Source organism: Myotis yumanensis, unplaced genomic scaffold (assembly GCF_028538775.1).
Source record: "Myotis yumanensis isolate MYYU_CA2020_CCGP unplaced genomic scaffold, mMyoYum1.0.hap1 SCAF_4, whole genome shotgun sequence".
NCBI classification, from domain to species: Eukaryota; Metazoa; Chordata; class Mammalia; order Chiroptera; family Vespertilionidae; genus Myotis; species Myotis yumanensis.
The window spans coordinates 111,563,726-111,591,017 of NW_027223755.1; the positions used below are offsets into that span (position 1 = coordinate 111,563,726).

Below are 27,292 nucleotides of genomic sequence, written 5' to 3' on the forward strand. Positions count from 1 at the left end.
CAAGAAAGCCCACTGCATGGGAGAACATATTTGCCAATGTTATCACTGATAAGGGTTTAATCTCCAACATTTATAGGGAACTCATACAACTCAACAAAAGGAAGATAAACAATCCAATCAAAAAATGGGCAAAGGCCCTAAATAGACACTTTTCAAAAGAGGACATTCAGAAAGCCAAGAGACATATGAAAACATGCTCAAAGTCACTAATCATCCGAGAGATGCAAATCAAAACAACAATGAGGTACCATCTCACACCTGTCAGAATGGCTATCATCAACAAATCAACAAACGACAAGTGCTGGAGAGGATGTGGAGAAAAAGGAACACTTGTGCACTGCTGGTGGGAATGCAGACTGGTGCAGCCACTATGGAAGACAGTATGGAGTTTCCTCATAAAACTAAAAATGGAACTCCCATTTGACCCTGTGATCCCACTTCTAGGAATATATCCCAAGAAAACAGAAACACCAATCAGAAAGGATATATGCACCCATATGTTCATAGCAGCATAATTCACCATAGCTAAGATCTGGAAACAGCCTAAGTGCCCATCAGTAGATGAATGGCTTAGAAAACTGTGGTACATCTACACAATGGAATACTATGCTGCTGTAAAAAAGAAGGAATTCTTACCATTTGCAACAGCATTGATGGAACTGGAGAGCATTATGCTAAGTGAAATAAGCCAGTCAATGAAGGAAAAATACCACATGATCTCACTCATTTATGGATAATAAAGACCATTATAAACTGATGAACAAAAATAGATGCAGAGGCAGAGCAGCCTCGAACAGACTGTCAAACTACAGCAGGAAGGCCGGGGAGGGTTGGGGGGGCTCGGGGGGGGGGGGGGGTAAGAGATCAACTGAAGGACTTGTATGCATGCATATAAGCATAACCAATGGACATAAAACACTGGGGAATAGGGGAGGCCAGGGGATTGTCAAGGGCAGGAAAAAAAGGAGACATATGTAATATTCTTTGTAATACTTTAAGCAATAAAACAATTTAAAAAAATAAAGAAATATAAAGAAAAATCATTTAGAACACCAAATGAAGAAGTTTTGTACTTTTTCATCTTGTAAGACCAACTGTGGCTTTCCATGGTTCAGGTTACCTAGGTCCACAGGAAGGAGACATGTTATGTCACAAAAGATTTTGTTTTGACTCTAGGAAGGCTCAACTTAAAATTTCCAAATGTTGCTCCAAAAGCCAAGACATTGAATAGCTAGGAATTTCCCCTATAATTTGAATAAAATTTTAAATAATAATATAAGTTTAAATATATAAACAGATACAGTAGTTATGTAAAGAAATGCCCCTGTTTTCATCTACTTAGAACTACTGAAACTGTAATCTTAATAAATACTCATTGATTATCATGGGTTGTCCATTGTGTATGAGGCATTAACTAGGGCCCTGGGGATACAGTAGTTTAAAAAGTAGATAAAAATTCCTGTCCTCATAGAGCTTCTTTTTAGCCAAAGGGAACAAATAATAATAAAGATAAATAAGTTAAAATATATATTGTGTTAGAAAAGATAAAGCGGAGAAAAAAGGTATGGAATGTTGAAAGAAGGTTTTTAATTTTAGAAATTATTCTTTTATTAGAAATCTTAAAGAAATCAGAAAACTTTTGCACTTAAGTAGTGCTTCACATATATAGAGAAATTATTTTCTGGAATTAAAGGAAAAAATCATAGCTTTTAAGTGTATGCATTCTAAATGGTCATTGCATTTACATTTATACTTCTTATTTAGTTACTTAGAGCGCTGTCCCTATACACCAAGGTTGCAGGTTTGATCCCTGGTCAGGGCACATACAAGAATCAACCAATCAGTGCATGGATGAGTGGAACAAGTTCTCTCTCTCTCTCTCTCTCTCTCTCTCTTTCCCCTGCACCCCCGCAGCCCTGTCACCCTCTCCTTCCCTTCCTCTCCCCTTTTCTTGAAAAAAATCAATCAATAAATAAAATGATTTAAAATAAATAAATAATAGGTCTTAAGAATAGATCACCTTAGCTGAGAATTTAGTTTATTTACCTGGCTTACAGTAGAGAAGACACTGCTATTCCATTTTAAAAATGAGGCAACAGATGTCCAGAGAGTGGGGCAACATCCATTATTTACTATCTATGGGAACCAAAACTATTTTTGGTTAATTTACAAAATGATATACAAATTGTTTTTCACTTCTCATCAATGATGACACAATAAACTTCTCAATTATCTTGCCCTCTTAAAACTGAGGTTAAGCATATTTAAACTTAAGCATCTGTAAGAAGCAACTGAATGTCTCCAAATATCTAGTAGTACTATTGTATACTATTTTATCAATAATTCATAAAATTAGTAAGTAATATTAGAAGTGACAATAAATTATTTATCAAAAGTTTAGCTGTTTAAAGATTGAGAAGTCAACAAAAGAGATAAAGAATGAACTATCAAGCTCAGAAAATGGAGCTGACCAGGTAGAGGAAAGAATTGGTTGTTGGGAGCCATTATAAATCACATATACATCTCCAGCTTACAACAAGAGGTTTCTGGCTCCTCCAAGCCAACTCCCGGTTTGGCCTGGAGTTAAAAGTTAACCTTGCGATTTAGCCTGGAGTTAAATAACATACCCTCACCCTAAGCACAAAGCAAGCTACATCTCTGCTGATAAGCTGCGACATTCCAAAGCCTGTTACATCCTTAACGACTTCCTTTGCCCGCCCCCTCCTCTAGAAACAACATAAATACCAACCGCTGTAAAAATAAAACTGAGGCTTGATCAGAACTTTGTCTTGCCTCCATTTCTTCGAGTCTCCTATCCTCTCATTCCTTTGCAGGATTTGGTGCGGTGTACCCACGAAGCGTGCCCTGCAGGTCGGGGCAATTGGTGACATTGAAAATAGAAATCTAGAAATGACACATATGGAAGAATAGAGAAACTTGAGAGTAAAAAAAAAAAAAAACCACACAAAAACCCAACTCTACAAGAACTAGCTGACTTCATCAGAAAGAGTAATATAAGAACATGAAGTATACCAGAGGTGATACGTGAGAGAGAAGGGAACAGATAGTCTATTCACACAAATAATTGACAAGAATTTCCAAAACCTATGGAAAGAGCTAGATCTTCAAATCCAAGAAGCAGAAATAAAAGAAAAAGAAATAAAAGGCATCCAAAGTAGGAATGAAGAAATAAAATAGTCACATTTTGCAGATTACACAATTCTTTTTTATAGAAATCCCTAAAGACTCCACCTAATATACTATTAGAAACAATAAACAGATACAGTAAAGTTGTAGCATATAAAATAAATGCACAAAAAATCCATTTGAGTGTATGGTGATAGAAGGAGATTTGATTTTGGATTGTGGGCACACATGCAATATACAGATAATACACAGAACTATACACTTAAAACCTATGTAATTTTATTAACCAATGTAACCCTATTAAATTTAATAAAAATAAAAAATATTTATTACATTCCTATATAGTAACAACGAAGTTTTAGAAAAATTAAATTCACTTTGCAATTGCAATAAAAATAATAAAATACCTAAAAATAAATGTAATAATAGATGTGAAGGACCTATACACTGAAAACCACAAAGCCTTATTAAAAGGGACAGAAAAAGACACAAAGAAATGGAGGGATATTCCATTTTCATGGATTGAAAGAAAATCAACATAGTTAAAATGTACAAATTACTCAAAGCAATATACAGATTTAATGCAATCTCCGTCAAAATCCCAATGGGGCCCTGGATGGGTAGCTCAATTGATTAGAGAATTGTCCCCATATGCCAAAGTTTGATACAAGAATCAACCAATTAATGCATAAATAAGTGGAGCAATAATTCTCTCTCTCTCAAATCAATTTTAGAAAATCCCAATGGCATTTTAAAAAGAAATAGAACAAAAAAAATCATCATATTTGTATGGAACCACAAAAGACCCCAAATAGCCAAAGCAATCCTGTGAAAAAAGAATGAAGCCAGAGGTGTCATACTCACTGACTTCAAGTTATACTACAAAGTAATGATGATCAAAACAGCATGGTATTGGCAGAAAACAGACTCACAGACCAGTGAAATAAAACAGAGAGACCAGGAGTAAACCCAGGAGAATATGGGCAGCCCTGGATGTTTCACCTTGGTGGGTAGAGCATCATTCCATGGAAAGAAGGATCCAGGTTCGATTCCTGATCAAGTGCATGTACATGGGTTGCAGGCCCAATCCCAGCCCAGGGTTGGGGCATGTGTAGGAGGCAACCGATTTGATGTGTCTCTCACACAGATGTTTCTCTTTCTCTCTCTCCCCACTCCTTCCCTTCCACATTCTCTAAAAATCAATGGAAAAAAAAATACCCTCAGGAGGATTAATAGAAAAAAGAAAAGTATATGGGCAAGTGATTTTTAATAAAGGAGCAAAACACATACAATGGAGAACAGAAAGCCTCTTTAATAAATGGTGCTAGAAAAACTGAAAAGCCATGTGAAAAGACTAAAACTAGACTTCTGTTTGTCTCCACATACAAAAATTAACTCAAAATGGATTGAAAACCTCAATATAAAACCTGAAATAATAAATTACATAGAAGAAAACATAGATACTAAACTTATGGATCTTGATCTTAGGAAGGATTTTATGAATTTGACCCCAAAGGCAATGGAAGTAAAGGTAAAAGTAAGTGAATGAGACTATATCAGACTAAAAAGCTTCTGCACAGCAAAAGAAACTGCCAACAAAACAAAGGCAACCATCAAAATGGAAGAAGCCATTTGCAAACAAGAGCTCTGACAAGGGGTTAATAACTAATACATATAAAGAACTCATATAACTCAACACCAAAAAAACAAACAATCCAATTAAAAAATTGTCAGACAGTTCTCCCAAGAAGACATACAAATGGCCAACAGGTATATGAAAAGATGCTCAACTTCTCTAGTTATTAGGGAAACGCAAATCAAAACTACAATGAGATGCCACCAAACCAGTCAGAATGGCTATTATCAACAAGGAATATCTATAATAATTAGTGCCAATTAGACTGAACGTCCTTCCAGACAACCTTCCTGACGAAGCCCAGGTTCCGGGTGCTAGCTGGCTGCCAAAGGGAAGCCTGGGTCCCGGTTGCCAGAGGGAAGCCAGTGCTGGCAGCCAGGGGAAGGAAGGCCTACTCTTGTACGAATTTCATGCATCGGGCCTCTAGTGATAAATAAGAAGTGTTGGAGAGGTTGTGGAGAAAAGAAACCCTCAATCATTGCTGGTAGTAATGTAAACTGGTACAGCAACTATGGAAATCAGTATAGAGGTTTCTAAAAAAAATTAAGAATAGATTTACTATATGACTCAGCAATCCGTCTTCAGGATACCTACCTTAAAATTTGAAAATTTGCAAAGATATATATGCACAACATTATTCACAGTGGCTAAACTATAGAGACAACCAAAGTGTCCTCTGATAGATGATTTGATAAAGAAGATGTGGTACATATATACAATGAAAGGCTACTCAGCCATAAGAAAAGATGAAATACTGACATTTTTTACAACATTGATGGATCTTGAGAGTATGATGCTAAAGAGAAATATGTCATATAGAAAAAGTCAACAATCATAAGATTTCCCTCATATGTGGAATATGCAACTAAAAGCAACAAATGAACAAACAAGATAAACAAACAAAAACTCATAGACACAGACAACAGCATGGTGGTTACCAGAGGGAAGGAGATGAGGAGGTATTAAAGGATACTGGGGGGAAGGATATCAAATATATGGTGATGAAAAGAGATTTGAGTTTTGGTGACAAACACACAAAGCCATATATAATAATGTACCATGTAACTGTTTACTTGATACCCGTATAATGTTATTAACCAATGTTATGCCAATAAATTTAATAAAAAGCTTAGATGTTTATGTGGCTCGTCATCCAGGTGCATTCAATTCAGATGGAATAAATCTAATTTCAGATGTAAAACTCAAATCTGTAAGGTCCTCAAAAACTTTAAAGAATTAAATGGGTATATAAATATGACTAAGATACACTTTTGATATATCTGGGCCCTAGATTTGTGTTCCATAATATGGAACTATTGTTTTGAATATTAAATATGATGTATAAAGTGGATATCACAGTACCATTGTGATACAGAGGAAATAATTAATGTGAGTTGAATAAACTCAAATACTAAGTAAATTAATGATGAAGCAATTCATTCTCAATTATCTTTATTTACATTTATACCCTCCAATTTTGGATTCCAATTACTATTAATTTTAGCCCTCAACAATTCACTGCTTGGTGTATCAGTATTACCTCCTATCAAAGTCAAGGGTTGTTTTATTTCACTTGTATGTTTTTTTTTCATTCTTCACTACATTTTAACTGTCATTTGCTATATTTGTGGATTAGAGACTGACTTGGCAAATAAGGAACTAGGGTCAAAGGTCACTATTTCTCTACTTCCTCTCCTCATCAACCAACCAATTACTCAATAAAATAAATTGGTTTGGAGGCACAACTGTATTCTAGGGACAAAGAAAACTATCAGTAGGTTCAACATGGGAGAAATAAGCAGTCTTTTGTAGGTTAATAAAAGTAGTTCCTGAGGCTGAACATATGCGGTGGAGAGCAATTAATAAGTACATACAGGGTAGCCTAAAAGTAGATTCATAGTTGTTTGTAGGAAAATAATACAAAATTAATAAATAATAATACAAGAATAAACTCTGTGTTTCAAATACTCACAGCTGTAAGCCTACTTTTGTCCCAACCTGCATATGGACTCTCCAGATTACAAAGGGCCTTACAAACTAATTAGGATAACTGAGACCTAATTAATAGAGCAGAAGAAGCTATTGAAGAAGTTTTGGGTAATAGACAAAATATAATTAAAATCATGTTAGAAGATTAAGACACTAATATCTTAAGAATGATCAAAGGGAGAGAGACCATATATTTGTTTCAGGAAGACTGAAGAGCCACAGCAATGCAGAGTTCCCTTCACCATGATGGCAATGCGGTCACCCAGGATGTCAGCTTCATCCATGTGGTGGGTGGTCATTAAGATGGTGCGGTCCTGTTTATACTGGTGAAGGAGGTCCCAGGTGGCTCTTTGTGAGATGGGGTCCATGCTAATTGTGGGCTCATCAAGTATCACCACCTAGAGACCAGAAGAACAACTCCATGACCATTGATAATTGATGCCGAAGTACTTGTGGGATAATTTACTACTTGAGGGGAACACATTTAAACTAAGATACAAAATCTAGACTAATAATAATGGTAAAGACTAGAAAAAATAATCCCAAACCATATTATAACAGCTCACCCAATAATGCAAATTCTCTTTAATTATCATTGGCCACATCCCCATAAGGTTCATCTCAACTCTCAGGTTTCTGTCAGCTGAGTTTCCTGGATCAGCTGGCAGGAACCCATTTTCAGTACATGTATGTGTGCATGCCCTTCCCACCCCGCTCCCTCCTTTTTCTCTATTTCTTCTCTAATACCTCAGAGTCTCCTATAAGTGCTATCATGACGGAAAGTTTGCGCTTCATTCCTGAACTCAGTGACTTTGACATTGTATTACACTTTTCTAGCAAGTTAAAAGTAGACAGCATATGGTCAGCTTCCATAGGGTACATCTCTCGACATTTTCTTTTTAACTAGAAAGAGAAGCCAGAATTTACATGATGCTGACTTTATCCTCAGAGAGTTCTTAGATCATAACACATCTACAAGGGTTAGCAAAAATAAGTTTACAGTTGTGAGTATGTGAAACACACAGTTATTCTTGTATTATTATTCGTTAATTATTGTATTTTATTTGTATTATAATGGTAAGACACATCAGCACTTGGATCAGGAAGAATACTAGAACCAGAACTTGAAATACAACTGAACTGGTGTTGAGTTTACCATTTTCCCCTTGTATATTCCCTAGCCTGAACTTAAAGCAATCCAAAGCCTGGAAATGCAGGGAGGTGAGCCTTCTCAGTTTAGTCAAGCCCTGGATCCAAAAGGACAGGGCCAAACCCGCCTGCTTTACCACTCTGTAAACATTCCTGCCGCGTGGATGTGCACGATCATGAAAGCCAGTAATTTCTGGCTGGGGGACTGAAAGAGAAATTTTTGGGAACTGGAACATTCTGGGGAAGTTGTTGGTGAGCTCATGTGTTTACCCTGTCATTTGCACACATGGATATAATCCTAATTAGAATACCAAATTTTAAAAATTATGCTAATGAGTAAATCTCTACTGAGATGTGTAGTGACCAATGGGTAACACAGGCTGAGACTAAAATAGCACTATTAAGATTGAACTAATATGGGAACCACAGCCCACAGATATAAAAAAAGATGTAGAGTGTCACGATATATTATTGAAAACATTCAGGATAAAAACAAAAGTCAATTGGCACACAAAAAGTGACAAAAATCTCATCTCATATAGAAAAGACAATCAATAGACATCAATGATAGGATGGCATGCATGTTGGAATCTATAATAGTAAAAGTGTAATATGTAAATCGACCGAACGACTGAAGAGCAGAATGACCAACCGGACAACCACACTATGACACCCACTGGCATCAGGCCAGCCAACATGGGTGCGATGCAATTGGTCAGGGGTCCAGCCATTGCCCCACTGATCGCCCTGCAGAGGAAGGCCCAGGCCACTGGCCGGTGGGGCAATTGATCAGGGGGTGTGTGGCGGTGGATGCGGGCAGCACCAGGCCAAGGCAGATGCAGGTGGGGGGCGGAGCTGTGAGGCAGCTGGGACCACGAGGGCCCTGGCAGCTGGGGCTGTCAAGACCTACCCTTGCATGAATTTCATGAATTGGGCCTCTAGTTAACATATAAAGTATTATCAACATATAGAAAATATGAAGAAATAAAATGAAATTTTAGAACTAAAAATTTTAAAAATATTTTTATTTATATCAGAGAGGGAGAGATAAAAACATCAATTATGAGAGAGAATCATTGATAGGTTGCCTCCTGTATGTGCCCCACTGGGGACCGAGCCCACAACCTGGGCGTGTGCCCTGACTGGGGATCAAATGTGACCTCCCAGTTCATAGGTCTGATGCTCAATCACTGAGCCACACTGGCAGGGCTAGAACTAAAAATTTAATAACCCAAATAAAAAGCTCATTTGGCTTAATAGTAGAATAGAAATGACAGAAAGAAGGGTCAGTGAATTTGAAGATAGATAAATAGAAATAATACAATCTGAACAATAGAAAGAAAAAATAGTTATGAAAAATGAAAAAAGCCCAAGGGACTTTTGGGAGAACTTCATGTCACAGAACTTCTAACATGAGAGAAGAAAGAGTATGTGGCTAAAATAATAATTGAAGAAATAATGACAGAAAACTTCTCAAATTTGGCAAAAGATACAAACCTATAGATTGAAAAAGCTGATTGAGCCTGATCTAGATAAATCATAACCAAATTGCTGAAATGTAAAGACAAAGAAAAACTCCTGTCAGAACTCAAAGAAAAAATGATAAATTATAGGGGAATAATTGAGATGAATTTTGATGTTTTATAAACATGGTGTCCAGAAAGCAGTAGGACAACATTTAAATCTTTTTATTGATTGATAAAGAGAGAGAGAGAGAGAGAGATCCACCCATTACACACTCACTGATTGCTTCCTGTATGTCCCCTGACTTGGAATTGAACCTGTAAACTTGGTGCATTTGGATGATCCTCCAACCAGCTGAGCTATCCAGTCAGGGCAAGAACATTTTTTTCAGTCCTTACCCAAGGATATTTTCCCATTGATTTCTAGAGAGAATAAAAAGGAGAGAGGAGGGGGGGGACTTATAGAGGGGGAGAGACAGAGACAGAGAAGCATCAATGTGAGAGAGACACATCGATTGGTTGCGTCCCACATATGCCCCACCGGGACCTGGGAACCTGCAACCATGGTAAATGCTCTTGACTGGGAATTAAACCCATGACCCTTTGGTCAACAGGCTAATGCCTAACCACTGAGAAAACAGGCCAGGGCAAGAACAACATTTTTTTTTAAGTGCTAATGGAAAAGAACCACTGACTCAGATTTCTATGTCAAGTAAAAAATATCCTTGTGAATTGAGGATACTCTTAGGTGAAGGAAAACTAAGAGACTCTTTAGCGAAGAGTATTGGCATAAATGGACTGATTACAGCATGCTTTTCAGACAGAAGAGAAATGATACAGAAAACTTGAAACATCATGAATAATGAAAGCACAGCAGAAATGGTAAGTATAATAACTATTATTTTCTTATGGTTCTTTAAACACACTAGATCATTTTAAGCAAATAATATTTTCTGGTAATGTTTTCAGTACAGTGGGGCCTTGACTTACGAGTTTTATTCGTTCTGTGACAGCTCGTAACTTAAAGTGAACGAGTGAGACATGTGATGCTGGGCTGATGTTGTGGCATTCACTGTGACGTTCGCTGCGCCAACTAGCGGTGGGGTATCTGAAGCTGGCTCGTAACCTGAATTTTAGCTCGCAACTCAAAGCTCGTATCTCGAAAAACTCGTTAGTTGGGACACTCGTAAGTCAAGGCCCCACTGTATATGTATGTGTCATTTATGCCAACTATAGCCTAATCAGGGGTGGGGAACGTCCTGCTCACAGGCCATATATGGCCCGCAAATCATTTCATCTGGCCCTGTGAGTTAATGAAATGTTTGACCAAATATAGCAGGCTAATTTTAAGTTGATAGTTTTTTATGGCCTGTGAATGCTTTTATAAATATCCAAATGTCCCTTGGCAGAAATAGAGTTCCCACCCCTGGCCTAAAGGAAGGACCTACGGTGTGGTAAGATATCTACATTCAAATAAAGTTGAAAACTATTAATTACAAATAATTGATAAGCTAAAGTCTGTATTTTGTAACCCCTATAATAACCAATAAAAATGTACACAAGATATAAAATAAAGTAAAATAAAAATCACAATAAACAAAATGGAATATGAAAGAAGTCCAAGAAGTCCAAGTAACCCAAAATAAGACTGCAAAGAGGAATCAGGGGTAGTGGTGGTGGTGGGGAAGCAGTGAGAAAAACAGAAAACAAATAATAAAATGATACATTTACATCTAAACATATCAATAATTACATTAAGAATAAATAGTTTAAACACATCCATTAAAAGACAGAGACTATCAGATTGTATACAAAACATGACCCAACTATACAATGTCTACCAAAACTTACTTAAAACTTAATTATATAGGTAGGTTTAAAGTGTTTGAAGAAATACCATGCAAACACAAATCAAAAGAAAGCTGGAATGGTTATATTAACATCAGATAAAGTTGACTTTATAGCAAAGAAAATTACCAGAGAAAAAAGAGGGATGTTACATGTTAATCAGAGGATCATTTCAGGAGATCCAAGATGGCGCGGCAGAGGAGGTGGGAGCTACACTCACTTCCTCCCGGGACCAAGCTGGAATTACAGTGTCTTAAACACTGGTCTGCCCAAGAATCCCTCCATAGAGGCCCAGAAATAACATACCCAGTGGCCAGATTCAGACAACATCTGAGCAGGATTCAATAAGCTTCACAAGCAGTATATCCAAAGGGAGATCTCAGCAGGCAGCAAACCTGCTGAGGCGAATTCTGTTTTGTGTCGTCAGCATCTGAAAAGCAGCTCACATGCCATGGTCAGGGTTCAGCCACACAATCAGCCAGCCTGAGGGTTGATGTCATGCACAAATGAGCCAATAGCAATCAAGATTCAATTACATCAGGAGAGCCCACCTAAAACACACAAGGGACATTCCTAGAGCACCCAGCTCAGGTAGTCAAGGAAACTGCAACACTAGACACTTGTGGGAACCCTAATCAGAATATGCCAGATGTTCAAGGCCAATTGGAGTGTGGGGGCCCTGTCCAGAGTATGTTGGATGTTCAAGGCCAGTCTGAGCAAGGACACAGTAATTGTATGGTATGGACTGTGCAGGCATACCTTTCTATAACCCAAATATTGATGTCACTAATTGGCAAGAAGCCTCTTTTGTCTGAGTTGGTATAAAGTTGCGTTGTTGACCAGCTAGTGCGCAGCTGCTTGGTATGGCTCCTGTGTTTGCTACTGTATTAGCAAGGGCTGCTTGATCAGGCTACTGTGTTTGCAATGGCTGCTATATTAGCAGCGGCTGCTTTGTGGGGCTCCTTGGAAGAACTGTTTTGTCTGATAGCTCCTTGGTAGCAACGGCTACATGGTCTACATGGTCTATAGAGACTCTCCTATACGCCTATGACTCCTCATGTCTTCTCCATCCAATACCTGGCATCTACAGGGTACAGCCCCTAGCAGAGAAGGCCCCATGAACCCCACAGTTGGCATAGTTGAGCAGGATTAGGGAGAAAGGTGCAGTGAGCAGGGTTCAGGACCTGTGCATCTGACATTTGGCGTTATGAACAGGATCCAGGGGTAAATGCCCCATTCACCCTGCTGGAGGTCATGTTTCCTCAAACTGGGCTGGGGTTCTGGTAGTGGTGGTTCTGATGAATTGGGAACAGGACGAGGTGATGCTAGTGGCAGAGGAGAAGACACTGCGGTCCCTGCCGGACCAGATCCCTCAAGAGCAGCAGGGAGCAGAGCAGCTTGAGAGAGACTGAGCTTCTGTGATCTGGGTGGAGGCAAAGGTGAGCCCAGCTTCACTGGGGCAGCTGTTACCTGGGGCGGCCACAGCGGGAGTCTTAGCAGGCGAAAGATGGCAGAGGAGGAGGGCTGAGAGCCAGAGCCTCCGCCACAGGTAATGAGCATTTTAGCAATGCGCATGGAGGTTTTGATTCTCACTGGCGACTTGGAAGTCAAGCAATGAGAGAAGGGAGGATAGATGAAAGGCCTAGTGGTGTTCTGCTGGCCCTCCCGAGGCAGCTGCTAGTGGAGCCAGAAATCCAAGAGAGTCTGGAGGGAAGGCACACCCCTAGGCCTGAGCGCCTCCGGGACTTTTAAACTCTTCCAGAGAGAAGGAGTTTGATTTCCTAGGCCAAGGAATGGGACGAGGTACCCAGTTGGGGGAATGGGCCCAGAGGACCAGTTAGATACTGGTGCAGAATGCAGTTTGCTCTGTAGTGGCCTGGATAGATATGCAGGCCTAGTTGCTAATGTAGATGGTACAGAGGCAGAGCTTCCATGTGCTACAAGCCACTCTCTCCTATACCAGAGTGCATCTTAGGGAGATTGGACAGATAGTGTTGCAGCTAGGGAAGGCGAAGATCTTCCAGCCCACACACAGCTCCTACAATTCTCCAGTATGGCCAGTCAAAAAGCCTGACAGCACCTGGCAACTGGCCGTGGCTTGCAGAGAACTGAGTAGAATGATTCCTCTGCTATACTTCACAGTGTCGGATGTAGCAGATTGCATAGATCCCCTGCACTTGGCTGGTGCCTTCTTCTCCATGGACAGGGCTCCAGAGAGTCAAGGACAGGTTGCTTTTGCATGAAAGGGTTGACAGTGGACTTTGATCGCCCTCCCTCAGGGATGTTTACATTGCCCTACCATTTATCATGGTTTGATGGCATTTGGCTGCCTGGTTTGGCCATGGTGCCAATATTCCATTGTGTTAATAATGTTACACTAATTTCTGACTCTCTTGCAGAATTTGAACACAGCTGCCAGCAGTTGTTACAGACTTCTGTTGGTCTTTTGGGGTATTGGCATGTGTCCAGTCTCCACTTGGCACCGTTGTTATGGCCCTGTGTCAGTTGTCCTAGAAGGGGGCAATGTAGGGTTGAGCCCCAGAGTAGAGGGTACCTAGCTACCAAGAGGGCAGTCACCCAGGTGGGCGGAGAAGGTTACCCATCAGGTTTTGGTCGCAGTTATGGAAGAAAATTGGGAGCCAATACTCTCCTGTTGAGAGACAGTTGGCAGCTATATGTACTGCCTTGCAGTCCTGTTTGAACACATTCATGTTGGGAGTGGCACAAACCCCAACTTTTATAAAATGGGGGGCCTATTTGGAACAGAGGGCAGCAGTCAGTACCAGACCTCTGTCATAGGAATTGCAAACCCTGTTGTGTCCTGTGATATATGAGATCCTGTCAAGGGATAAAGCTCCTACGGAGGAACTACTCCCTAATCCAGCCGTGGGCAAACTACAGCCTGCGGGCCGGATCCGGCCCGTTTGAAATGAATAAAACTAAAAAAAAAAAGACTGTACCCTTTTATGTAATGATGTTTACTTTGAATTTATATTAGTTCACACAAACACTCCATCCATGCTTTTGTTCTGGCCCTCCGGTCCAGTTTAAGAACCCATTGTGGCCTCAAGTCAAAAAGTTTGCCCACCCCTGCCCTAGTCCATTCTGAGAGAGTATGCCACCTCTTCTGGAGACCATGTGGTACATAGACAGGTCTAATGGGGAAGAGCTCTACTACATAGACAGCTGTGATTGTCTGCATACAGACAACTATGTAGTTCAATTCAGATATTAGGCAAAGTGGCCTTTTGGCTGTTAGAACGAACTGCTGGGCTGTCTTTGTAGTTACCACAATGGCACAAGCAATAGTGGCTAGTAGGTCATCACCCCATGTGGGGACAGGAAATGTGAGCACCTTAGGGGTGGACCCACCTAGTCTAAAAAATTAGGCTTGACAAGTATATACAGAGGTATCCTCAGACACTGCATGGACTGCATAAAAGCAACAGATGAACTGTTGTGACTCAAGGCCTTCCCCATTGGCAGAGGGGAAACAAGGAGTATGGACCTGGCCATGGTCTGTTACAGGAGAAGGGCCCTGGGTAGCCTTCCTATCCCTTTGGGAAGCAGGTAAAACTATGTTATAGTTGCACTCCTTGATCCACCCTGGCAATATAACCAGTGTCCTACAAGAGATAGATAGGGAAGTACAGGCCATACAAGCCCTTTCTCATGACCTGCTTCGAGAGTAGTGGGATAGACTGTCAGGAGCATGGTGCTGGGTATTCATAAGTTTTACTATTGGGGCCAGAGTACTGGTCATAACATATTATAATTTGTATTGCTGTTGTAGACTCTGTGCTCAAGGTGCTAGCTTGTGGGCCAGGGTACCCCTTAGAAGACCATCCAGTTAAGGGATGGAATGTGGAAACCCTAATTAGAATACACCAGATATTCAAGGCCAATTCCAGTATGGGGGCCTGTCCAGAATATTCCGGACATTCAAGGCCAATCTGAGCAAGGACACAGTGATTATACAGTATGGACTGTGCAGGCATACCTTTCTATAACCCAAATATTGATGTCACTAATTGGCAAGAAGCCTCTTTTGTCTGAGTTGGTATAAAGATATGCTGTTAACCAACTAGTGCGCAGCTGCTTGGTATGGCTCCTGTGTTTGCTACTGTATTAGCAAGGGCTGCTTAGTTAGGCTACTATGTTTGCAATGGCTGCTATATTAGCAGCAACTGCTTTGTGGGACTCCTTTGAAGAAATGTTTTATCTGATAGCTCTTTGGTAATAATGGCTACATGGTCTACAATAAAGATTCTCCTATAAGCCCAAGACTATTAATATCATCTTCATCCACTGCTTGGTGTCCACATAGTTCCAGTTCCTAGCAGAGAAGGACCTGTGCTCCCACAATGCCCCATAACATCTACTACATAAAGCCACCTTACAAATACTGGGAGTCCTAGTATATCAATCCAATACAGAGCAACAAATACAAAGAGGCAGCCAAAATAGGAAACAAAGAAAAATATCTCAAATAAAATAATAAGACAAATCTCCAGAAAAACAGCTAAATGAAATGAATGCAAGCAATTTATCAGGTATAGAGTTCAAACTAATAGTTATAAGGATGGCCCCGGTGAGGTCGGGACGGCCCCAGTGAGGTTGGGACGGCCCCAGTGAGGTTGAAATAGCCCCGGTGAGGTTGGGACTGCTCCAGTGAGGTTGGGACAGATAATGGGGACCAGTATAGACTGATGAACAGGGGTAGATGCAGAGGCAGAGCAACATTGAACAGACTGTCAAACTACAGTGGGAAGCCTGGGGAGGGCTTGGGGGGGATTAAGAGATCAACCGAAGGACTTATATGCATGTATATAAGAATAACCAATGGACACAAGACACTAGGGGCTAGGGGCCAGGGGAATGTCAAGGGGTGGGAAAAATGGAGACATATGTAATACTCTTTGTAATACTTCAAGAAATAAAAATTATATAAAAAAAAGAATGCTCAACAGCTTGAAAAACCACACACACCACATAGAACCATAAAAGCAGTCAGAAACAAAGAATACAATATTTGAAATAAAGAATACACTGAAAGAAATAAACTACATTGGATGAACCACAGGATCACATCAGCAATCTGGAAGGTAAGGTGTGAAAAACATCCAATCAGAACAGAAAAAGAAAAAGAAAAAGAAAAAGAAAGAACATAACTTTAAAAATGAGGATAGTTTAAGGGACCTTTGGAACAACATGAAGAGAAAGAAAATCCGCATCATAGGGGGAACAGAAGGAGAAGAGAGAGAGGAATCAAGAAACAATTTGAACAAATAATGACTAAACTGATGAATGAAAAAGACATATCAGTTAAGGCAGTGCACAGAGTTCAAAACAAGATAAACCCAAAAAGGTCCACACCAGGACACATCATAATAGAAATGTCAACTGTTATGGAGAAAAAGAAAATCTTAAAAGCCATAAAAGAAAGATAGTCAGCTACTTAAAAGGGCTCCCATAAGACAGTCAACTGATTTCTCAAAGAAACACTTCAAGTAATGCAAAGCAAGGATTTAAAAACCAAGACTACTCACTAGAAAAGATATCATTCAAAACTAAAGGTGAAATAAAAATCTCCCCTGACAAGAAAAGGCTAAAGGAGATTACCACCACCAAACCAACATTGCAAGAAATGTTAAAGGGATTGCTGTAAGAAGAAGAAAAAATATAGAGAGAGGAACATAGGCATAAAGAGTAAAAATGGCAGCAGAGTAAGTGGCAGCTCACAGACATGCTCCCAGAACCAAACTGGAATTACAACTAAAGTAAAAAAGCAAAAGTAAAAAACTCCACCCTGAATAATCAACAGAAGACTCATTGGAGAGAACCCTGATAACCAAAGATGGAAAGTGGAGACAACATAAAAACTGGTAGGAAGGGTGGAGATGCAAAAGGGCTGGATGGGCTCCCACAGAGAGCAGCTGAAATTCCAGAAGGATATCTCAGCTGTGAGGGGTTGCCACTGAGAACTCTGGGATCTAATCCACAAGTTGGGCCTCCCAGCAGGAAATAACAGAACAGAGAAAGGTGCCCCCATAACATCTGGCTGTGAAAAGCAGAGGGTTGCTGTCTGTCAGGCAGAGACAGCTGGAAATGCAGGCACCGTCCTAAAGGACCAATACACAATAATCCTATCTAATAATAGACAAACATGGTAATTGACCATACCTTCACTACACCTCCCATGGGCTAATCAGCACAATATGCAAATTAACCCAACCAAGATGGCGGCCGGCAGCCATGCAGCTGAAGCAACCCAGAGGCTTGCTTGCTCCAGTGATGAGTGAAGCCAAGGTTCCCCGCCTGCCGCGGCCTGGCTCTGATCTCTGAAAGCAACAAAGTTTCAATTATAGAAGCTAAACAAACTCCAGATACCTGCTTTCAGCAGGCTGTGGCCTCAGAGCTAGAGCGAGCAGGAGCCTCTCGGCTCTCAGCTCCAGTGACAGCAACAAAGTTTCAATTATAGAAGGTAAATAAATCCCAGAATTAAAAAAAAGAAAAAAAGGAGAGGCTGGGAGCTTCAGTCGCTGGCCAGCCTGAAAACAGCCCTCAGCCCCTCACCCAGACTGGCCAGGCACCCCAGTGGGGACGCCCACCCTAACGGGGGTGTGACCAGCTGCAAACAGCCATCAGCCCCTCACCCAGGCTGGCCAGGCACCCAAGCGGGACCCCCACCCAGATCCGGGACACCCTTCAGGGCAAACCAGCTGACCCCCACCCGTGCATCAGGCTTCTATCTTATATAGTAAAAGGGTAATATGCAAACTGTCCCTAACAACAGAAAGACTGGGAATGACTGGTCACTATGACACACACTGACCACCAGGGGGCAGACGCTCAATGCAGGAGCTGTCCTCTGATGGTCAGTGTGCTCCCACATGGGGGAGCTCTGCTCAGCCACAAGCCAGGCTGATGGCTGCCAGTACAGCGGTGGTGGTGGGAGCCTCTCTTGCCTCCTCAGCAGTGCTAAGGAAGTCCAATTGCAGCTTAGGTCTGCTCCCCGCTGGCAAGTGGACATCCCCCAAGGGCTGCCGGGCTGCCAGAGGGATGTCTGATTGCCATCTTAGGCCCAATCCCCCAGGGAGCAGGCCTAAGCCAGCAGGTGGTCATCCCCCGAGGGGTCCCAGACTGCGAGAGGGCACAGGCCGGGCTGAGGCACCTCTTGCCCCGAGTGCACAAATTTTTGTGCACCGGGCCTCTAGTATCTATATAATAGGGGTGCCATTAGGAGAGGAAGCTGAGCAAGGAATAGAAAACCTTTTTGAAGAAATATTGACAGTAAACTTCCCTGACTTGGGGAAGAAAAAAGTCACACAAGTCCAAGAAGTACAGAGAGTGCCTCTCAAGATGAATCAAAAAAGACCTATAACATGACACATCATAATTAAATTGGCAAACATAAAAGACAAAGAAATAATATTGAAGGCTGCAAGACAGACAGAATGTCTAAGGGATCTGCCATTAGACTATCAACTGATTTCTCAACAGAAATACATCAGGCCAGAAGGGAATGGCAAGAAGTATACAAAGTGATAAAAATCAAGGGAATGAATCCAAGAATACTCTATCCAGCAAGGCTATCATTAAAAATTGAAGGTGAAATCAGGAGCTTTGCAGACAAAAAAAGGCTAAGGGAGTTTACCACCAAGCCAGCAATGCAAGAAATGCTAAAGGGCCTGGTATAAAAAAGAATAAGTAGAAAGAGAGGTAGAAATACAGGCATAAAGAATAAAATAACAACAAATGAGAACTTATCATTAATCTTAAATGTAAATGTATTAAATGCTTCAATCAAAAGATATAGGACAGCCAAATGGATAGGAAAACAGGAACCTTATACTGTATATACTGTCTACAAGAGACCCACCTCAGAACAAAGGACTCATACAGACTGAAAGTGAAGGGATAGAAAAAAATTATTCAGGCAAATGGAAATGAAAAAAAAAAAAGCTGGGGTAGCAAAACTTATATCTGCCAAAATAGACCTCAAAGTGAAGCCCATAACAAGAGATAATGAAGCTACTTCATAATACTAAAGGGTTCGATACATCAAGAGGATGTAACTCTAGTACAATATACTAGTATGCATCCAATACAGGAGCATCCAAATACAAAAACAAAACAAAACAAAACAAAACAAAAACTTCTGGAAGATATCAGGGGAGAGAGATCAACAGCAATACTATCATAGTTAGGGACTTAAATAACCCATTGACATCATTGGATAAATCTTCTAGACAAAAAATCAACAAGGAAATGGCAATCCTAAATGACTCACTAGATCAGATGGACTTAATTTACATCTTCAAAACATTTCACCCCAAAGCTACAGAATATAAATTTTTCTCAAGTGCACATGAGACATTTTCAAAGATAGACCACATATTGGGACACAGGCTAAGTCTTTACAAATTCAAGAAGATTGAAATGATATCAAGCATTGTTTCAGATTACAATGGCATAAAGTTAGAAATCAACTACAATAAAAACACTCAATAACAATCAAACACATGGAGGCTAAATAGCATGCTATTAAACAATGAATGGGTTTCCAAATATATCAAAGAAGAAAAAAAAAAACATCCTAGAAACAAATGACAATGAAAACACAACAATTCAAAATCTATGGGACACATGAAAGCAAACCTGAGAGGGAAGATGATAGAACTACAGGCCTACCTCAAAGAATAAGAAAAACTGGTAATAAGGTATCTAACCCTCCAACTTAAGAGATTAGAAAGAGAGCAAGAAGAAAGCCCAGAGTAAGCAGAAGGAAGGAAACAATAAAGATCAGAGCAGAAATAAATGACATATAGACAAAAAATACAATACAATACAAAAGATCATTAAAATCAACAGCTGGTTCTTTGAAAGAATAAACAAGATTGATGAACCTCTTGCCAGACGCACCAGGAAACAAAGAGAGAGTACCCAAATAAATAAAATCAGAAATGAAAGAAGTGAAGTAACAACTGACCCCACAGAGATACAAAAAAAATCATAAAAAAATACTATGAACAACTCTATTCTAACAAACTGGATAATCTTGACCAAAGCGACATATTCCTAGAAAAATACAATCTTCCAAAAGTCAATCAGGAAGAATCAGAAAAGCGGAAAAGACCAATAACTACTAATGAAATTGAATAAGCAATCAATAAAATCAGAGCAAATAAAGTCCTGGAATGGATGGGTTTATAGGCTAATATTACCAAACAGTCAAAGAAGAACTAACATCTACCCTACTAAAACAATTCCAAAAAGTTAAAGAGAAAGGAAGACTTTCAAGCTATTTTTATAAGGCCAGCATTTATCCTAATTGCAAAATGACAAAAAATTAGAGGCCAACATCCACGATAAACATAAAAACTAAAAACTTCAACAATACATTAGTAAATAAGATCCACAAATACATTTAAAGAAGCATACACAATGACTAAGTGGAATTTTGCCAGGGATGCAGGGCTGGTCCAATACTCACAAATCAATAAATGTGATAGATCACATAAATAAAATGAAGGATAAAAATAACATGATCCATAGATGCAGAAAAAGCATTCAACAAAAATTGAGAACCATTTATGATGAAAATGCTCAGCAAAGTAGAAATAAAGACATTATGTCTAACATTAATAAAGGCCATATATGAAAATCTGCAGCCAACATCATACTCAATGGGCAAAAACTAAAACCATTTCCCCTAAGAACAGGAATAGGACAGGATGCCCACTCACACCACTCCTGTTTGACATAGTATTGGAAGTGCTAGCCATAGTGATTAGACAAGAAGAAAAAATAAAGGTATCCAAATTGGAAAAGAAGAAGTAAAACTGTCATTATTCGTGGATGACATGATATTGTACATAGAAAACCCTAAATATTCCATCAAAAAACTACTAGATTTAATAAAAGAATTTGGCAATGTTGCAGGATACAAAATTAACACCCAGAAATCTATGACTATTTTATACACCAATAATGAACTCACAGAAAGAGAAACAAACAAATTCCATTTAGCATTGCACCAAAAAAATTAAGACACCTAGGAATAAACTTAACAAAGGAGGTAAAACACCTGTATTCAGAAAACTATAGGGCATTGAAAAAAGCAATAGAGGAAGACATAAACAAATGGAAGAATATACTGAGGTCATGGATTGAAAGAATCAACATCATTAAAATGTCCATACTAACCAAAGCAATCTATACATTTAATGCAATCCACATTAAAATACCAATAGCATACTTCAAAGACCTGGAACAAACTCTCCAAAAATTCATCTATAATAATAAAGGCATAATATACAAATTGACCAAACAACCAAACAGCAGAATGACCGTCCAGATGCCCTTCTGGATGACCTTCCAGACAACCTTCTGGACGGAGCCTGGGATGCGAGGGTCGAGGCAACGGGCTGCAAAGGCCTACTCTTGAAAGAACGAATTTTGTGCATTGAGCCTCTAGTATGAAATAAAAAAAGACCCCGAATAGCTGTAGCAATCCTGAGAAGGAAGAACAAAGTTGGAGGGATCATAATATCAGATATCAAGCTATATTACAAAGCCACTGTTCTCAAAACTGCCTGGTACTGGCACAAGAACAGACATATAGATCAGTGGAACAGAACAGAGAACCCAGAAATCGACCCAAGCCACTATGCTCAATTAATATTTCACAAGGGAGGTTAGAGCATACAATGGAATCCAGGCAGTCTTTTCAATAAATGGTGTTGGGAAAATTGGACAGATACGTGCAAAAAAATGAAACTAGACCACCAACTTACACCATACACAAAAATAAACTCAAAATGGATAAAGGACTTAAACATAAGATTGGAAACCATGATAATCTTGGAAAAACCCATAGGCCGCAAAATATCAGACATGTCGTAGACACAGCTCCCAGGGCAATGGAAACGAAGGAGAAAATAAACAATGGGACATCAAAATAAAAAGCTTCTGCAAAGCAAAAGAAACCATCAACAAAACAACAAGAAAGCCCACTGCATGGGAGAACATCTTTGCCAATGTTATCTCCGATAAGGGCCTAATCTCCAAAATTTATAGGGAACTCATATATCTTAACAAAAGGGAGATATACAATTCAATAAAAAATAGGTAAAGGACTTAAATCAACACTTTTCCAAAGAGGACATACAAAAGGCCAAGAGACATATAAAAACATGCTCAAAGTCACTAATCATCTGAGAGGTGCAAATCAAAATGACAATGAGGTACCATCTCACACCTGTCAGAATGGCTATCATCAACAAATCAACAAACGATAAGTACTGGTGAGGATTTGGAGAAAAAGGAACCCTTGTGCACTGCTGGTGGGAATGCTGACGGGTGAAACCACTGTGGAGAACAGTATGGAGTTTCCTCAAAAAATTAAAAATGAAATTTCCATTTGACCCAGTGATCTCACTCCTAGGAATATATCCCAAGAAATCAGAAACACCAATCAGAAAGGATATATGCACTCCTATGTTCATAGCAGCACAATTTACAATAGATAGGATTTAGAAACAGCCTAAGTGCCCATCAGCAGATGAGTGGATTCCATATACACAATGGAATAGTATGCTGCTGTAAAAAAGAAAGAACTCTTACCATTCACAACCGCATGGATGGACATGGAGAGCATTATGCTAAGCAAAAGAAGCCAGTCGGAGAAAGATAAATATCACATGATCTCACTCATTTGTGGAATATAATGAACAACATAAACTAATGAAAAAAAAATAGATCCATAGGCAGAGAAGCATGGAACAGACCATCAAACTTCAGAGGGAAGGTGGGGGAGGGTGGTGGGGTGGGGAAAGAGATCAACCAAAGGACTTGTATGCATGCATATCAGCCTAACCAATAGATACAGACAGTAGGGGGGTTAGTGCATGTGCTGGGTGGTGGGGGTGGCCAGGGAGAAGGGAGACATATGTAATACTATATGTAAAGAATCTAAAAAAAGGGCATAGGGCCCTGGCTGGTGATCTCAGTGGTTAGTGTGTCGGTCTGCACACTGAAGGGTCATGGGCTCTGTTCCCAGTCAAAGGCATATGTCATTGTTGTAGGTTCAGTCCTCAGCTCTGATCTGGACACATGTGGGAGCCAATCAACTGATGTGTGTCTCTCACATAGATGTTTCTCTCTTCTCTTCCTTCCATTCTCTGTAAATATCAATGGAAAAAATATCCTCAGGTGCGGACTAGCAACAATAACAACAACAATGGGCAGAGGAGCTGAACAGACACCACTCCCAAGGAGACATACAAACAACCATCAGGTGTATGAAAAGATGTTCAACGTCACTAGCTATATAGGGAAATGAAAATCAAAAGTACGCGATACCACTGCACATCTGTTAGAATGGCTATTATCAACAAGACAGGTAATAGCAAGTATTGGAGAGGCTGTGGAGGAAAAGGAACTCCCATTCACTGGTGGTGGGAATGTAAAGTGGCACAACCACTATTGAAAACAGTATGGTGGTTCCCCAAACGTCTAAAAATATAGTTACCTACTGACCCAGTAACCCCTCTCTTGGGTATCTACCCTAAAAACTCAAAAGCATTTATGCAACAATATGTTTATTGCAGCATTATTCATGGTAGCACAGACATGGAAACAACTGAAGTGTTTTTCCAAAGAGGACTGGATAAAGAAAATGTGGCACAAATATATGATGGAATACTAGTCAGCCACAAGAGAAGATTAAATACTGCCATTTCAGCAACATGGATGGACCTTGAGAATATTATGTAAGTGAAATAAATCAGTCAAAAAAAGCTAAGAATCATATGATTTCACTCATATGTGAGACATAAAACTGAAACTCAGAGACATAGAAATGCAGTGATACTATGGTTACCAGAAAGAAGACGGTAGGAGGCTAGCAGTGAAAGGACAGAACGGGGCTGATAACCGTGTTCCTAACTCCTCTTCAAGCAAAAGCTATAGAATGTATCAGTTGCTCAGCCAGCCTTTATCTCAGCCAATAGGAACGCAAGGAAACTAGCCCAAGGCCAAAAGTATGCTAGCTACCTCCTGTCTTTGTGTAACCAGACCCTAGCTGCACCCTGCCCTTGCGTCATTAGCCCCCGGCCCTCACTCAGCCAACTAGAATCGGCCAAATCAGTGGTCCGAGTGAGCCCCCACCCCCTGACCCAAGCCCTATAAATTCTTTGTTCTCCCAAGACTCTGGGCTCTCTTGCTTCCTGTCACTCCACTGTGTCAGTGAGGGAGGCAGAGGGACCAAACTAGCTAGTTTGAATAAATGACTCTTTGCTTTTGCATCGGACTCGGCTCCCTGGTGGTCTGTCTTTGGGGATTTTGAAATCTGGGCATAACATTTGGGGGCCCGTCCGGGATCCCCAAGACCCACAAGGGACCCCACTCCGGAGGCTCTGCTAACCGTGGTAAGTGTCTGTGTGTCATCTGTTCTGTTCTGTGCGAGCTCGCTTCTGTAATCTGTGCCTGATAAGATCTAAGTGGACGCACTCGCGGATCTCGGGCAGGAGGAGTCAGGGGACGCCTTGGCCCTCCATCTGGAGGGGTGTGAAAACCCCTCACGAGGGGAGTGCATTCCCCTCAAACCTCTGAACCTCTGGGACGAGGCGGGTCGCTCCCGCTGGTTGGCACACGGCCATCGTCCAGTTTTTCTTCCGCAGGGTAGGAAGGCTGTTCTTAGGTGTCTTTGTCTGTCTGTTGTCTGTGTTCTTTTGTCTAATTTTGTGGACTCACTGGACGAACGTTATGGGACAGACTCAAACTACTCCTTTAAGTATTATGGTTGTTTTAAAGTCAAGAGCTGGGCCAAACCTGCTTGCCAGCCTCAGGTGTGGTTTTCCAGAACCGCTGGGAACTTGGGACCTTGAAGCTTACTGAATTCGAATGATAAAAAAAACTTATGTCTTGCATTTTTGAAGTTTATTCTTAAAAATGTTACTGATTGAGAAATGCTGAATATTTGACTTGCCAGCTAAAAGTTTAAGGTTCGGATTGAATTGGGAAAAACTGTGTGTTGTGGTAGCTAAATGCCTTTGCTGAATGAATGTCTGGTAAAAGTGTGTGAGTGTGGTAGGAGGGGGCCTGCCCTCTCCTTTCCTTTGTGTGGTTTCACAACTTTGGTCAGGCGGGCATCTGAGTGAGGATCTGTGAAAACGGGTCACCCCCTCCCTTGTTTGTCTCTCATCACCGATCATCATGAGGTCGGGACAAAGTAAACATGCTGTTCTTAATTACATGTTAAAAAAATTTTAAAGGGGTACACTAGAGATTGTGGAATTGGAATGAATGCTGAAACAATGAGGAAGCATGAGTGGACAGCTGTTTGTTTGTGTGGGACTAGCCAATTTGCTACCGAGACGGGGGACTGGATGCAGTCTTAACTCCTCCGGTAGGTTCTCACCAAAACGTTGGTCGAAAATTCTGTTCTGGAACATGGGTGCCAGGAGTGCCCCCACGCTCATCTGGGGAGTTGGGCATTGTTTTGTTTATCTGCTCAGTCCCAGAGAGAGTGTGAATACGAGTGTTTGTCTATCTTGGCTGCTCATTACTAGTCTGTGTAAAGTGAAAGTTACTTTGATTTATTTTGCATTTCTGTTAATTCATCTGGCTGAACGTTTGGGCTGGACCCCGAAATAGTCTGCAAAATCTCTTAGCAGCTGCGAGAATCATTTTTTTCCTCAGAATCTTTTGCTCACTATTAAAGGGGAATCCGCCAACTTAGTTAATATAAATTTCTGTCTATCAGTTGCTCTCTCCTGGGTTGTAAATTCGCTGTATTAAATTGAAATTTTGAAGTTCTAGGATAGAGTTAAAAGCTGGCTAGATTCCAAGATTGCTTGTAAGAAAAGCAAGAGAGAAGTCTTTTCAAGTTAACTGTTTGCTTAGCAAATTAACAAAGTAGCAAATTTCAAAGAACTTGTTATTCATGGTTTTCTTATCTCTTTGGTAGACAAAGGGTTTACAGCTCTGCAGGTCTCGGAGAGATTTATTGCCTGTGACTGTATTTTGTTTAACTTGCTGTTTTCAATTGGTCTTTCCCTTCCTCCCTCATTCTGGTTCTGAAAGCATCTGTAACTGTATTTCAGGTAGTCTCCAGGTTTTCTGTCTGCAGGACACCTCCCGATGCACCCGTTATATTTCCAGGCCGACTCTGTGAGGAAAAGCAATAGGGCCTGGGCTGAGAGAAAGGGGGCGGGGGTGTTGGCAGTTAAGTTACTGGCTGCAGACCTAACAGGTCTTATCAATGAACTTCAAGGCCACAAGAAGTAACTGTAAACAATGTAGTCTTTCTCTGCCCTGGGTTATTCTTTTTAACCCTTCCAATGCTAAATTAGACCAATACCTGTTCTTAGTTTGATCACAAAAGGTCTAGATATATCTTAAGAGTAAAAATACATTTAAAATGTGTTAAAACCCGCAGCCGCCCTGGTGGTTTAGAACTGTTTGCCAGGCAGACTCAGCCCCTGAGAGCCAGGTCAAAGAAGGGGGGGCGCTGAATGCCTGAGCTGCCCGCAAGGCCCTGAAGCCCCTGGTGGAGAAGAAGCGGTGCGTGCGCGGATCAACGAGAGCCTACAGGAGCTGCACCGAGGTGAGGCTGGCGGGCCAGTGCCCAGGGGATGCTGAGCGAGTGGACAGGGGTCAGGGCATAGCCTGGCCTCACCTCCCTACCCACCTGGCGCTCCTGCCAGCGCAGGTGCAGGCTAAGCTGGAGAACGCCGAGGTGCTGGAGCTGATGGTGCAGCGAGTGCTGCGGGGCAGGGCTTGTGGGCGTGAGCAGCTGCAGGCAGAAGCCAGCGAGCGCTTCACTACTGGCTACATTCAGTGAACCCCCTGCTTGAGTCCATACCACTGTGAAAGGGCAGTGGCTTCCGGGATTTGCTGGAGGACGCTCTGGCCGGGCCCCTGGGAGACCCTAGGTGAAGCAGCTGGCTCACAGGAGGGGCTGATATCCCCTTCTAAGGAACTCCCTTGAAAGAGGCCTGGTTGCTGCTCCACCACAAAGGGAACTGGTAAAAAGGCAAAAAAAGCAGGGCCC

The 27,292-nt window shown here is 40.9% G+C and overlaps 1 protein-coding gene across 1 annotated transcript in view; it reads right to left on the minus strand.

The window, feature by feature from the left end:
* Nucleotides 1-27,292, minus strand: part of LOC139009403 (phospholipid-transporting ATPase ABCA3-like) — a 383,929-nt gene that overhangs the window by 141,960 nt on the left and 214,677 nt on the right. The window contains exons 13-14 of the mRNA XM_070413702.1: nt 7,520-7,675; nt 6,960-7,170 (exon numbers count right to left, since the gene is read on the minus strand). Of these exons, the coding sequence (XP_070269803.1) occupies nt 6,960-7,170; nt 7,520-7,675 (367 nt within the window). The remainder of the gene's footprint in view (nt 1-6,959; nt 7,171-7,519; nt 7,676-27,292) is intronic.